We start from the raw sequence: 15615 nt of genomic DNA on the forward strand, positions 1-15615 counted from the left end.
CCCTTTTCTGCATCCTTGTTTTAAAATTTTTTCAGCAACTATTCAGACCAATTAATTAATTACTTATTTTCTTTTTAAACTTCTTCTAACACTTAATCAGTTACAGCCGTAATTCTATATTTTCCTTTCCCCTGACATTTTAGCATTCTAAGTGGGTTTAGAATCTCAGCCTTGGACTCAAATTTGATTGTCAAGTACTGAAAGTCAATGAATACTAGGATTCATTTTTATTTGAATGGGATTTTTTATCTCAACACACACTGTTCTGAACAAATGCCAATGTGGGGACATCTTCAGAAAATGCATCTTTCAGAAAATGCATCTCATACTGACCCTGTTGTTTCCTGTCTGATCCTTGTAATAGACCCAGTTCAGGTTCTCGTCAGTCCTGTACTGCACGCTGTATTTCGTCATCCATTCGTCTGCATCACACCGTCCTTGTGTGATTATTCCTGAAATCACTTTGATTTCCTTCAGGTCAATCTGCAGCCACTGGTTTGTGTCTTGGTATTTGGAGAGCCAGGCACACCTGTTAAGAGTTGCAGGAGAAAGACATAGAAGGTTATGTCCTATACTAAAAGAAACCCTTGCCAGTGAATGAGATGTGTTCTCTGAGGTCGGAGGGGTATGCAATTACAGCTGACACCGGCATGCTAGAAGTAACTTCTCTGGGACATTTTGGCAGCAGCGCTCAGACTCGTTTGCTGCAGTTGCGCCTGTGCCTCTTAACTCCACATTTTGCCATTTTGATTTATGTGTAATACCCTCGGTGAGTCAATGTAGGTGGAATGAAAGGCACCTCCAGACTGCCAGGAGTTTGAAGCAGGCCTGTGCAGTGCCCTGAGGCCTGAGGAGGGAGTGTTCTTAGAATAAAGTTAGAAACTCAGACAAAAAAAGCAACTGGTCCCTGGTGGAGCCAACTGGCCAGCCCAGGGCAAGTGTACCTGGCTGCGCCCCTTCTGCACCTCCCTCTGCATACGGCCTGGTTTGAGGGAAGAGTTCAAGAACATACTACGGAATTTAGAATTGTACAATTAAAGTGGATTAAGATGCCCCATCACCCTAGTGTGGCAAAAACTCTAGAAACGGCCTGTTGTATTCAAAGTAGCATTAAGGAATTTCTCCTTGCACAACGGAGTGTTCTCCCCCTAAATCTGTTCTTGGGGTTCCCTTAATTCTCTGGAGCATATTTCGGGATGGCACAGGGCATATGGGGGGAAAGGAAAGGAAAGGCAATCCTGTTGCACTAGCACTAATCCTTGCACTAGCACAACTATTTGGTTGCATATCATTCAGAAATTTTGCACGCAGGAAAATGCCAAGGAAATGTACACTATATGCCTTTCTGGCACATTATATACACAACCTGCAAGCAAACCAAGAGGAATGCAGGATGGATGTTCATTGTCATATAATCTCCCTGCAAACAAGTGAGAAGGAATGCTCCATAAAAACGAGCTGTAATCTAACCTCTGCATAAACTTTGCACAAGCAAATTAGAGCACATGCTCAAGAAATAGGTAATTTAGAGGAGCCGTATCAAAATGTATTAATACAGCCAGCAGGAAGAATAACTTGTTGACACAGTGGTTGGCAGGAAGAGACAGCTGGTGGAACAAAAACCAGGAGGAAGTGGATCAGCACAACATCAAAAAGCAGGTGAGACAAAGAGCAGAGGTAGTTGAGCAGACTTCTGGAAAGAGAGAGGAAGGAAGGAAGGAAGGAAGGAAGGAAGGAAGGAAGGAAGGAAGGAAGGGAGGGAGGAAGGGTTTTACATAGTGTCTGGCTGACTCTTTACTGGTCAAAACATTAGGAGGAAGATGTGCTGCTTACCCAAAACCTTGCCCATTAAGCCGGGCCTTGTTTGCAATCCATGAAGTGTACCATCCAGTGTACTGCTCTGGACTGGAGCAGCTTATCTGGTCTGGAGTAACAGCTCCTGACTCAAAACCAAGTGGCTTGTGATAGGGACATTCTGTAAGCGAACAACAAACATTTTCAAAAGAGAGTGTGCACAGGTACAAAAAGCTCCTTCTCTATCTCAGGGCTGGGAAACGTCTGGCCCTTCAGATGTAAATGGATATCAACTCCGATCATCCCTGTTCACTGGCCATACAGACTGGGGCTGATAGGAGTTGGAGTTCAATACTGTAGCATCAGAGAGGCCATGGATTCCCTGGCCCTAAGGCTCTCTTACAGAGGGTGAGATGCAGACTTTGTTTTACTGGTAGACTGAAGCATTTAGTAAGAGTAGAAGTTGGGTTGCTTTGTTGATTTCTGAGTCCGTAACATTGCTTTCCTAGCCCGCGGAAAGTATGATGTCTGCATACTTTCACCAGGCAAACAAGGTACACAAAATTGCCTTGGGATTGTGGGAGGCCACTGTCAGAATTGTGGCTGTGTTGGACCTGCATGGAGTTGCTCTTTTGTATGAATTGCCACTAGGGATGGAGGAAACCCAATATTGGTTTCACACTGTTTCTCATTTTCAGTTCTCCACATTTTCACATCAGTTGGCAATTTAAAAAAAACAACAAAAACCTCATGAAAACTCATCAGCATATTAGTGCAAATTTCATATTTGTATGTGATTTTGCCAAATAACTTTTGCAAACCCATTTTCCCTAATACAATGCATTTTGGAATGCTATGTTTATGGCTGGATGCATTTTTATTTTTTATTTTGCACAATTTACTCTGGTATACGAACTTTTGTATGTACTGCTTGGCTGGAGAAGCGCATTGCAAAATTCTGAGAAGTGTGAATGAGATAGGCTTGCCTTTAAATACAAACTGAATCCAATTTCTTACCCCTGCTTAATCACCACTTTCATTTCGATACTACCCATGAACTCCCTGTAATGAGGGCATATTTTGTAGTCTCCATCACCATGGAAATCACAGTGACAGTATGTGTTGAAGTCTTGCAAACTATGTTAAGTAAAACTGGGCTGAATTGCCTGCAATGTTTACAAGAAACGAGAGTTTTATTTTTAGTAGCACTAATCTCTAGCTAACACAATCATAATATACTTAGGAGGTAACCTTCTGTTCTAGAAAACCATCGTGTAGAAAGAAATTTCCAGACAGATGTATGGGGACTGATGGACCAAGTCAGTTAAATTATTTAATGCTGTTACCATTGACCTTAGAAGGTCTTTCTGTGTGATGTGCATTAGAATGGCATCCCTGCCTAGTTTCTACCACCATATATATTTTCTCCGTAATATGGCATTTGAAGGTGAAACACTTTCTCAGCTAATACAACTATGTGGTTTTAGTTATAATGAAGATGGTGGAAAATTACAGGGTTGCATTTATTTTTTAAAGAATCCTGCAAAATTTAACACAAGTAAATTTTGCAAAGATAAGAATCAAATTACTGTCATTAGATTTTTTTGGGGGGGGTGAGAGAGGGAATGACACATCATCATTTAAGGGCCCGACTACATGTTGCATTAAATAAGCTTCATCTACAGCTTCCCCATCTTAAATGCTAAGTGTAGGTGATACAGCTTTTACCAGGACCACAGTGCACCGGGTAAGAAAGTGTGATCCTTTCCCAGCTACTGTCCCAATGGAAATCCTCTCCTAAGCAGCAATTTAAACTTAGGAGTTTTTCTTTGTAATTGTCATATTTGGGGGGGGTCTCACAGCTGGGAAAGGGTTAAACCTCCTTCCAGATGTTGCTGAACTACAACTCCCATGGGCCATGCTGGCTGGGGCTGATGAGAGTTGGAATCTGGAGGGTGACCAGTTCTCCAGCTCCCTCATAGGTAGTGGTGTCCTCAGTGACTTTCCTTCAACGTTGGGATTCTGTTCCCCTGGGTGTGCCAAAGCCCAAGCCTTCTCCTGAAAAAGTGCTAAATATTTATTTATTTTAAATTAAAACTGGCTTTGGGTGGCTGCGATGGAGGCCTTACTCACAGGTTAAGTAACTATAGGCCTGTGCTAGAAGCCATGATCAGTCAAAAGTTCTTACCTGGCATGCATTCCAGATTGTTTGTCCCCGAGGACCATACGGAATTTGGACTTCCCTGACAATCACATTTGCAGGCTTTACTGTGCCAGTGTTCCAGTCTGTCATCCTAACAGAGCAGAAAAGAAGAAGGAAAGAAGCAAACTGGTGTCAACCCTGTTCTCTTAATCCCTGCCATTTCCACTGGCCAACACAGCAAGTCCGAATCGCCGCCATTTTGACATAGAAACAAAGGACAGCTCAAAGTGTAGGAGCATGAATGTCAATGACTGCTATATACCTGAATATGAGTTCCTAAGGGACACTATACTTTTATGTAGAGGAGTCTCAGAGCTAATCAGCTGTGGAGAATATCTGCCCTTACTTACTAGGTTTCTCAATTTGAGTACAAATTCAAAGGATGCTTTTATTTTAGAAATCTCGGGCAGATTCTCTGCAGTGGCCAAGGGAAAGTTGGGAAACAATGCAATTCATCAGAAATCTGTTTTGCTCTATTTGCTAGAGCAGCCAAAATACTGAGCAGAGACCTATTTGCATATTAATCGGACTGACTGCATAAATGGACCAGTTCCCTACATTTAATTTCATGTTGCAAGTTGCAGATGACTCTTTTGTATTACTTTTGATGATATTTTATAATGTTTGTTTAAGCAATAACAGCTTGAGGTAGCAATAGCTCCACAATAGAGCAACTGCTTTGCATGCAGAAGTCCCTGGGTTCAAGCCTGGCATCACCAGAATGGAATTCCAGAGAGTCACGGCCAGTTAGTTGCTAGATGAAGTAGGTGAGACAATGGTCAGACTCAGAGTTTAAGGCAGGTTCCTGTGTTGCGAGACACCATGGCAGTCGTTGTCAGGCTTTGCTTTGCTTCTCTCCTCCCTGCCCACCCAAAATCCCTCCTCTCTTCTTGCTTAAATAACTGCCAAAGCTAATGTGAAACACTGCAGTTTGTGTGGGCAGGTGTGCAGCTCTCAGTTTAAATAATAAAAAAAACAGCTTCTAAAAGCCAGGGGAAGAACAAGATGTGAAATTAATCATGTACATTTAAAGAAATTAGCATTACTAAGATAGCAAGTGCACCCTGATGGCATCATAACAAAGCGTGGTGGAGAATGGGCAGCAGGCCATACAACTTGTCCTCATAGCCAAGGAATTATCATTTAATCATTGCAGGCAGGAAAGGGAAGCAGGCAGATAGATGTGTGAGGTTGCATTGCAGTATAAGGCAACGTGTAGCAGCTTAGCTGTGGTACCTTGTGGGGAAAGCGCCAAGCACTCTGCAAACTACTTGCGTAGGAAAGCATTTAAAGTTTTTATGGTATCATAAAAGCAAACATGTTTTCAAGAGGCTGAGCGAGTCAGAAGGAAACAAAAAAATCAGAATGATATAACGATTTGGTTGTTGCAGGCATTTGAAGATGCACATTGCTGACATTTCCTTAAGTAGGATACAATTCAAGGTATGAATACAGTGGTGCACTCCCCAGTCCTAAAAGCTGTTGTTCTGCAGGGGTGCCTTTGCAAGGCAAGCTGATAAAAAAATATGCATGTGTGGATATGGGAGTATGTAGGTAAAGTATGTCACTCTAGGTCATGGCCTAAACTGTTAAATAAATCTCCATTCTGCTACAAAATTCACTAGATGACCTTGGGACAGTCACCATCTCTCAGCCTAACCGACCTCACAAGGTGTTTATGGAAGTAAAATAGAGAGTGGGGGAGAGCCATGCATGTCACCTTGAGCTCCTTGAAGGAATGGGATTGAAATGGACTAATAAAAACAACAAAAGCAATGACGAAAGATCCATTTGGTACAGCGTCTCTGTCCAGTTGCACAATCTATTGACATGGCATCAAATATGAGTTTGTTTAAAGCAAGTTCACAATCTTGCTTCTGCTGTGGAAAGATGTATTCTGGTACTATGCAAACACTGGAGAAGTGTGCTATTAAATATTTGCCAGAAATCATCCAAGGACTAAATGACCTGAAAACATAAATATCAATACTATACTCTAATCAGTGAGTGCTGGAATGGTCAGCACAGGTCTGGATAAAGCTCCAAAAAATATTTGGATATTATACAAAGAAGTTTAAAGGACCTACCTCTGCTGGTGACAATGCCAGCATGGCTGTACAGCAGAGATAATGCAGCATGGTGGGAAACGACAAGAAAACGACAGTTAAAAGCATAGCGATAACTCGTGAGGTACTGAAATGAATGGGAAAAGGTATGGAAATAAATCACACGGTTGCTCATGCATCATGAAGTACCGCATTGCAACGGATGACAAACTGTGGGCAGAAGCAAAAATGGAGAAAATTGTACTTTGCATAAGCTGTTTGTTATGAATTAGCCAGAGCGCAAGGAAGAAGTGCACTCCAAACTCCCTAATGTTAATCAAATCTGGCTGGATATGTTTTCCTACCTGAAGTTTCTTAACTTAGTTTCTTACCTCTCTCTTTCCACACTATGAAGAGCTGCCTTAGCCAACCCAGGGCACTCCAGATGTTTTGGACTACAACCCTCAGCCTCAGCTGGAAGATCCCAAGATGGCACCTGCCTCAAATCAACAATTCCTTCTAAACCAGGTGTCAGGCACATTTGGTTCTCCAGATGTTACTGAACATCAGCTCCAGCAAGCATGGCCAAGAGCCAGGGATGATGGGAGTTGTAGTTCAGCAACATCTGGAGATTCCCCATACCTGTTCTGGACCGTAGGGATCTGATATGCACACAGAGCTTCCTTGATGGGAAAGGTTTCCTCATTCATAGCAATGTATAGTGTATCTCCATCTACACAAAGATGACCATGTAAAGGTGCGATCCTGCTTGGAGGGAAAACTCTGCGTGTACAATCAGAGTACATAAGGAACTTTAGTCCAGAGCATTTTGATCTTTATTTTTTAAAGACCAAGAACCCTGTGGCAGCTTAAAGACTAACAAATTGATGGAGGTTTCATGGGTTACTGCCCACTTTGGCACAAGGTGGTTTAAAGGGAGATAAGAAAATCAAGAAAACTAAAGAGGCAACAGTAGAAGCTGCATAGCTCCATATCAAGGAAATCCAGTTAGCACTGATCCATGCCTACTGCAGTCAGAGACCACAGGTGCCATGCAGCTGGTGTTCACTGGTGATATGTTTACATAGCATGGAAAATTGTGCAAATACCTAAAGTGTGATGGTTCAGGCAACACGTAGATCTAGATGAGTGATCTATCCTGTCTGCCCTCTCTGCCAACTCAAAACTTGACTATGTTTCCCTCTAACATAAGAGTGGACAGATAGGGATGCGGGTGGTGCTGTGGGTTAAACCACTGTGCCGCTTGGGCTTGCCGATCGAAAGGTTGGTGGTTCGAATCCCCGCGACGGGGTGAGCTCCCATTGTTCGGTCCCAGCTCCTGCCAACCTAGCAGTTCGAAAGCATGCCAAAAAGTGCAAGTAGATAAATAGGTACCGCTCCAGCAAGAAGGTAAACGGCGTTTCTGTGCACTGCTCTGGTTTTGCCAGAAGCGGCTTAGTCATGCTGGCCACATGACCCAGAAAAACTGTCTGCGGAAGCAGACAAACGCTGGCTCCCTCGGCCTGTAAAGCGAGATGAGCGCCACAACCCCAGAGCCATTCACAACTGGACTTAATTTTCAGGGGTCCCTTTACCTTTTTAAGAGTGGAGAGAAGGTAGATCTGAATCTACACAGTTATCTCTGTGTTGTTTGCAGTAGATCAGCACAGATTTCTGAGTCTCCGTTTAACAACAGCAGCAACAAAAGAACTATTCACACCCCCAATTAACCAGGAAGGCGGGTGTGTTTGTGGAAGGACAGAGGTCTGTTCAGTTCTGGGAACCAACCCTACATCTATGGGCTCAGAATTCTTTACTTCCACCTTTTGCACCAGGATCTGGTTGGTGAATCTTGGGGTTTTAGGATAAAAACAAAATAGATCCCCTAAGCTCAAAGTCTCACCCTCGCCCCAGCCCCAGAAAATCTACCACATATTCTCTTCAAATCCTCATGCCCATTTTATTCCCCTCATGATCAAACCTGCTGGGCTTTAGCATAACAATTGGTTCACATCTGTCTGAACCCAACATAGATTGAATAATACAAAATCCCAGTATAACAAAAAGTGGATTCAGACAAACAACAATTCCACAGTGACCTCTAATTTCTTTTTAGTTATAATGTGGGCTGTTATCTTTCAGGCTCCCTAAGTGCTCTAGGGGAAACAGCTACCCTTAAACAAGTACATATCTTCAATTCCATTTGTTAGTGCTTCAGCACCAGGTCTTTTTCCACCCCCACAGCATTTTTCTTCATCAGATGACTCCAGTCAATCAGGAATCACATGGCAAATACCATGTTCCCATATCGGCAATCAGACCTTTCCTCACTATGAATGGCTGGGGAGAGGGGAGAAGAGAGTGTTTATCCCTGTTGCTAGGATCCTATTAATGCCTGATTTGTGTGTGCAGGAGATTCCGTTAATGGAATTTTAATGAGCACTAGAAGTACTTTTCCTATTCTGAGATCAATGAAGGCCATATGAAAGATCAATGAAGGCACACATTCACAAGCAGAAACCAGGACTTTCCAGAAAGTCCAAGGGATATTTTTGGAATCAAATAGGAAGCTGTTGACAATGTCCTCGTATGGCCTGAATTTTGTTGGTATCCTACAAATCAGAATAGATTGTAGGATTGTTGGGAAAAATAATATAATTAAATATAGTTTTAATGGACTCCCCCCTTCTGTTTCATGAGCTATAAATATATTTACGTAATACAAGTTGGACTGTTGTTTTTTCTACACACTCTCTCACACACCTGTGTCATTGTGCTGAATATTGATGTGAAAGCCGGGAGGACATGAACTGCCAGAGATCGTGTTTCTGGTGTCTCCAATGCAACTGACCTTGTCAGGTGGAGTTATTTTTTTCCACGATATTCAAGAAGTGGAGGTCAGCGGCTAGCACAGCATTTACAACTGTAGTGACACAAGGTGCTCAGCAGCAGCAAAGGACTACAAGATACAAATCAGACTTAAGATACGTCAACCAGTTGCCTAGTTGATAACAATAGCAATTTTGCTGGTTTATCTTTAGGGCCTCTCATCATAACCTAAGGGTTCTCATCATAAACTAAATATGTTCAGAGGTCATCAACATGGGCTTCCAGGTACCCACGGAGTCTCCTTTCCCCCCCACACCTATTGCAATGTAGCCATTGCAATAAGTTGTGTTGTGTGCTTAGCTGCTGTGCATGTGTTGCTCATGATAGACGGTCCAGTTTTCCTGTGGGCTACAAAGGTTGGATACCTCTTCTACATAGTATGATACAAGCAAGAACAACAAATTTTCTTCAAAAGACTGTGCTTTAAATATATATACATTTTTTTAATGGGGCTGGAAGGCTTACAGTTGATAAGAGTGGTGTCTGAGCATCATAGTGCCCACAGGATTAGGATGTTTATCCATTAGTTCTACCTTCTAAGCCCACCAAAAGCCATGGAGACCGAGGTCTGTACTTCTGCACTTTCTCCTGGTGTAATAAAATCCTGGCTCTCACTTCCCTTGAGCCTCCGGTGAGGAAGAGCTGGATTTAGGCAATGCACATCCTCACGAATGTGACCTCAGATAACAGTCTGGGCCTCTCCGTTTGCAGCTTCAGAGATTACAGCGGGAGGATGAATTGACTCAGTGGTGTGTGTTACCCAAGGGCAATTTTGTACTCTCAGTAAGAGTTACCGTAAGTGTAAATTGTGAGGTGGAGTTCTCCTCACAGCTTAAATAAGAAAGCTTGCCATTTCTATTCCCACCCTGTGGTTCTGCAGAGGCAGGAAACCTGGCACCACCATTCAGTCCATTAGCGGCTATCCAGTTCCGAATGGAACATTATGTAGGTGAAAATGAAGTAAATAAGGAATTGGGGGTGAAAGAGGGAAAGAAGTTGAGCGGGGAAAGTTTTTAAAAGAAGATGCATATGCATATCTTGCACTTCTTCCATTGTGGGGCTCAAGCTGGTATCCCAGAAAGTCTTATTGGAGATGGAGACACAGGAGAGAAGGGGGTCTCAATTTGACACCCCCTAAATAGATTTTTAAAGCTATTAAACACTTTTAAGTCTGGTGATTGTTTGACTTGCTCTGTTGGGAACCGAAGCACCTCAGAAGAGCTCTGCTGGAGGAAGCCAAAGGCTCTTTGATTCCATCATCCTGTTATTACAGTGGTCAACCCTAGGCCAAAGGAGAAGCCCCTAAGAAGCCCCTGAACACAACAGCCTGTAATTCCCAGCAGCTCGTATTCAGAGGCATTTTTTTTTTTAAGCTGACTTCATTCATTTTATTGTTGTATCATTTATAACTTTATGGTTTATTTGTTTAAAAGCACAACCTGGAATGTTCACACGAACATTCTTCTGAGGGGGGAAATCTGGTGTGGTAAAAATTGCTTCAGCAGAGAAATGTTACACCGTGTACCCCCTTCCTCTCTGTTCAAAAGTAGTCCATCGTAGCTCAGTGATAAATTAGCTGCACCCAATACACGTTCCAATCACAAGTCACATTAATTAACCAAGGGAAGCAGACCTCAGGCTAATGAACATTTTCTCAGTCGATGAGGTTTTCTTTTTCTTTCGCTGGCTGCTTTTTCATGGAAAAAGCGCGCGCGCCCACACACACACACGTACGTCCTGCCAGAATAAATGCTAAAATTACCACAGTCTGATAAAAGGGGGTCAGGACCTGAAGAGTGGCTAATTTGGGGATGTAAGGTCATGTGCTTAGCAGCGACAGCATCGTCAGTTTAAAATCTAGAGGACATGCCTCAATTAGATTATGAAATATAGGTCAGATGTGAGCCTGGGTAATTTATAATTGCCTCCATAGTACAGTACAGCCCTGCAGGCACTTGGTCTTAAACACCCTCCGTCTTCTGACCTCTGGACTGCTTGCCCTGGCATCAATTACCTACAAAATAGACATGCCTTGAAATCCAAATGCTGTGGAAATCTGATGCTTACTTAAGTTGCAAGCAAGAGTCACGGCCGCTGCTGTGATTATCAACAGGTCACCAACTATGCCATTAGTAAATAAGTAAGGGGGATGTACAGTTCAATATACATGCAAAGCATGTTATACTCTAGCAAACTAGACTGAATAAAACTTCGCCTGACATTGCATTAAACATCACTCCAGTATTCCATGACCAACAATCACTTTTCTATCATTTTGATGACTCCCTATACTGTCTCAGTCTTCATTCTCTTAATCTGATGTATATTCGAATATTTATGTATATAAATTTAAGAAATTACAAGCATTGCATGATAAAATAATATTGCATGCAATGGACATTTCAGCAGCTATGGAGATAAATTCAAACTCTCAACAAAAGCTCTTGCTGAAGAATGTTCATAGGACAATTTCAGAGATGTTCATGTTCACCGAAGAATTCTCTTCCCAGTAATGACTGTGAAATGTGGCCCTGAATGTCTGGTGCAGACTGTACCAGCTGTTTCTGGAACATATCCAGAGAAAAACAGCTGGTACAGATGTTTCCTTACAGATCTAGAGATATAAGGACAAAGTCATGTTTGTAGCCTGACTTATGGAGACTCCTTAATTCAGTTCAAAATTTCCTATGTCTAACTTGGTAGTTTTTAGTTGAAAAAAGTGTTCTCTCTCTCTCTCTCTCTCTCTCTCTCTCTCTCTCTCTCTCTCTGTGTGTGTGTGTGTGTGTGTGTGTGCTTGGAAGTAATCACAACCTATTAAAATATCACACAGCACTTCTTAGCTAATGACCTTTTGCAGAGTGGTATGTGTGTGTAATTTTTTAATGCCATGCACAATCTGCCACAATGATTTATAGAGTAATCTCATGCAAGTTTACTCTGAAGAAAGTCCCATTGAGTTCGATGGGGTTATTCCTGGGTGAATGGATATAGGATTCCAACTTTAGATTCCAGGAAAATTGCAGCACAAAGAGCAGCAGGAAAATAACTGTTGCTTGCCAGCAAAGGTTCAAATTTAACTTCACAAAATCACAAGCAACCTTTAATCTATTTCGAAGTGTCCAATATCCCACCTGTCCAATTCAAAGGAAGTGTTCAAGGCTCCTAATGTAAACAGTAAAAACCACAGAACAATTATAACAAAACCAGAAACTGGAAGAAATAATATAGCCAACAGGAGGACACCAACAACAAAAAAAGATTCAAGCAGAAGGCAGACGAAAAGCTTCCTGAAACAGGTGACCTAGACCAAGCAGTGGAGGCAGAGAGGGTGCATGATCTCTCAGGGAGCACATCTGATATTTGTCCATGCTGGTTTCTTCCCCCTCTTCAAATGTTGCATGTGGCATGAAAGAGCACACTGCCAGCCTGAGCTAATAATAATAATAATAATAATAATAATAATTTTATTATTTATACCCCAACCACTCTGGACAGCTCCCAACAGAGGACAAAAAACTGAATAAAACATCAAACATTAAAAACATCCATAAACAGGGTTGCCTTCAGATGTCTACTAAAAGTCATATTTCCTTGACATCTGATGGGAGGGCGTTCCACAGGGCAGGCACCACTACTGAGAAGGCTCTCTGTCTGGTTCCCTGTAACCTCACATCTTGCAGGGAGGGAACCACCAGAAGGCCCTTGGAACTAGACCTCAGTGTCTGGGCTGAACGATGGGGGTGGAGACGCTTCTTCAAGTGTACTGGGCCAAGGCCGTTTAGGGCTTTAAAGGTCAAGTCCATTGCTACACAGCAGAGCATTCACCTCTGGCCATTCCAGGCCAGCGCCCCTGCTGTCTATGTGCAAGTGCTTCAAGGACAGGTGGTGAAGCCAGAGACTGCCTGTACGGCTTCACATGCCCAATGAGTGTTAGTGTCCAAGTTTCGTACATGCTAAATTCTTTAGCCCTGCTCACGCAACACGCCATGGACAGGGAACACATGGTATCCCCCAAAACCAAAAAATAGAAATGGAACATTCAGCACGGACAGGGGACTGATAATTAGGGAGTGCCCGTGGTAAATAAGGACAAGTGTGGCATGTTGATGTTTAAAGGCAACCAATGAGTTAAAGGATAAGCTAGGAATTTAACAACCCAGCATGCTAACCATATACCCTGTGGAAGCTTCAGTAATCTTAGTGAGTCAGTCATCCATAGTTTCCAGCTACATGACAAGACCAATTTTACCTCTCTTCAGCATATCTGGATTTTGGAAGGCACAGTCAAATTCACCCAAGCATATGACCATGATGCCCCTTAAGTGATTGTGCCACACAGGGCTTTTAAAGGCAGCCTCCAAAACACAACTGATGAATTGAAACCAGACTTGATCTCCTGCAGTGGGAAAGAGTTTCATCCCTCCCGCTAACCCTCAGTGTATGTCAAAGAAATCAAAGCCTTTAAATGAATGAGCAATTTGGGCCTTTGCCATAGTCAGTGAAACGCAGAGGAGATGGATTTGCAGGCAGGAAGCAGGTTTTATAGTATGGTTTTTTTAAAAAGCGAAACACTATAGAAAGGGGAAACAGAGCGTGCCAATTTTGGGGTGCTATTTACTTCCCAAGTCCCTGCGCTTAATCAGACTGATATAGAAAGTGGCCACAGTAACTGACACATAGAACAACACAGTGACTAATTTCTGTCTAACATAATCAGATGTACATTGTAAATAGCTTTTAAGAACCTGCTGGATTAGAAGAGCCTGTGTGATCAGGCCAATGATCCATGTAGCCCAATGTCCTGTTCTCACAATGGCCATGCAGATGCCTGTGGGAAGCCTAAAAGCAAGACATGAGGGGCAACCGTAGTCACGTGACTTGGGAATCCCAGGAACTTGCCTTCAGAGGCATACTGCCTCCAACAGTGAGGACAGAACAAAGACATTTCAGCTAGTAGCTATTGATAGCCTTTGTTGTTTTTGTTTAGTTGTTTAGTCGTGTCCGACTCTTCGTGACCCCATGGACCAGAGCACGCCAGGCACTCCTGTCTTCCACTGCCTCCCACAGTTTGGTCAAACTCATGTTCGTAGCTTCGAGAACACGGTCCAACCATCTCGTCCTCTGTCGTCCCCTTCTCCTTGTGCCCTCCATCTTTCCCAATGTCAGGGTCTTTTCCAGGGAGTCTTCTCTTCTCATGAGGTAGCCAAAGTATTGGAGCCTCAGCTTCAGGATCTGTCCTTCCAGTGAGCACTCAGGGCTGATTTCCTTAAGAATGGATAGGTTTGATCTTCTTGCAGTCCATGGGACTCTCAAGAGTCTCCTCCAGCACCATTGATAGCCTTTATCCTCCATGAGTTTGTCTAATCAAAGTTGGTTGTCACCAATAATTCTTTTAGAAGATAATTCCGTAGTTTAAGTATGCACTGTGTGGAATTCTTTATTTTAGCTGTCCTGACTCTTCCAAAATTCAGCTTCAATTGATGTCCACTGTGATGAGAGGGGAATTTCCCCCCCTCTATTTGCTTTCTCCACCCCATGGATAATTTGATAGCACCCCAATGTAACCTTTCCTCCACCCCCTCGATTATTTTGGTTGACCTTTTTGGAACCCTTTCCAACTCTTTCTCTCGCCAGAACTGTACATTTTATAATGGTGTTGGTGATGTTTGGAATTAGAAACAAAAATATCCAAATAACTGCCTCTACAAAATATCTGGTTGTCATAATTTTTTATTTTAAAAAATCTTCCATTACATAAATGTTCCTCAATAATTAATCTTTAAAATGTATGCAGTATTTGACTTTGATTCAATAAAGCGCTTGCACAAAGCAAATGAAAAGTCTCATCTGACTCAATGGGGCTGCTGATATGATTACATTTAGCCAGGTCCTTGTGTATAATGCAATTTTCATATATAATGAGTTGGAGGAAAGAAGTGAGGATCTTTTCCTTTTGCTTCCCACTCACCTTCCAGCGTCCTCAGCAGTGTCAGCACATCTCTCTCCCCATCTCAAACAGTGCTGAAAAAGTGGGATGCATCAGGCTGGGATGTACGGTGCTGAGGCAACATTTTACTCTGTCAACCAACCCCCGTTGAAAGGCAGATGACTTGACAAATTATAATTTTGCCATACTTAGACCCCAATTGCCTTGGCAAAGCTTGTTAGGACAGGAGGTTTAAATTTGATCTTTCGTTTGCTCTTTCCATTTTGCACACACAAAAAGGCAAAGCGGACTGTCTCTTCGTGTGTGTGTCCCCCCCCCCCCCAGTTTCTCAACATATTCACCTTGGGAATATTGGGGATGTGGTATACAAATTTACTAAAACACCCTGTAGATATATATTTTTAAGCACTTTACATTGCTGTGAAGTGTGTTAAAAGCATATTTGTATCATCAAGTACTGCAGAAAAAAGTAGGCACTCCTATTTAAAAATGTGTTTCCCTCCACCCTGAATGTTGCAATTATTGGCATTTTTTTAGAGCTGGGGGCGGGCAGAGCACCTAAAGGTTTTGTAATACTTCTGTTCATTGACTCCCATATTATATAGAAGGCTTTTAAACAAACAGGCAATACTCAGGTCAGTGGGTGGCATTCAGTTACGTTCTACTCAGAATAGAACTACCTAACTTTGTCATTATTAATTTCAATAGGTTTACTCTGAGTAAAATTTAGCTGAATA

General features: G+C 42.5%; 1 protein-coding gene across 2 annotated transcripts in view; it reads right to left on the reverse strand.

Annotated features, from left to right (window-relative positions):
- Nucleotides 1-15615, reverse strand: part of RS1 (retinoschisin 1) — a 32319-nt gene that overhangs the window by 4127 nt on the left and 12577 nt on the right. For both annotated transcript variants that reach the window (XM_083734605.1, XM_083734604.1), the window contains exons 3-6: nucleotides 6085-6110; nucleotides 3983-4088; nucleotides 1834-1975; nucleotides 334-529 (exon numbers count right to left, since the gene is read on the reverse strand). In XM_083734605.1, the coding sequence (XP_083590731.1) occupies nucleotides 334-529; nucleotides 1834-1975; nucleotides 3983-4088; nucleotides 6085-6110 (470 nt within the window). The remainder of the gene's footprint in view (nucleotides 1-333; nucleotides 530-1833; nucleotides 1976-3982; nucleotides 4089-6084; nucleotides 6111-15615) is intronic.

Source organism: Podarcis gaigeae (genome assembly GCF_964106915.1).
Source record: "Podarcis gaigeae genome assembly, chromosome: 4".
Lineage (NCBI taxonomy): Eukaryota > Metazoa > Chordata > Lepidosauria > Squamata > Lacertidae > Podarcis > Podarcis gaigeae.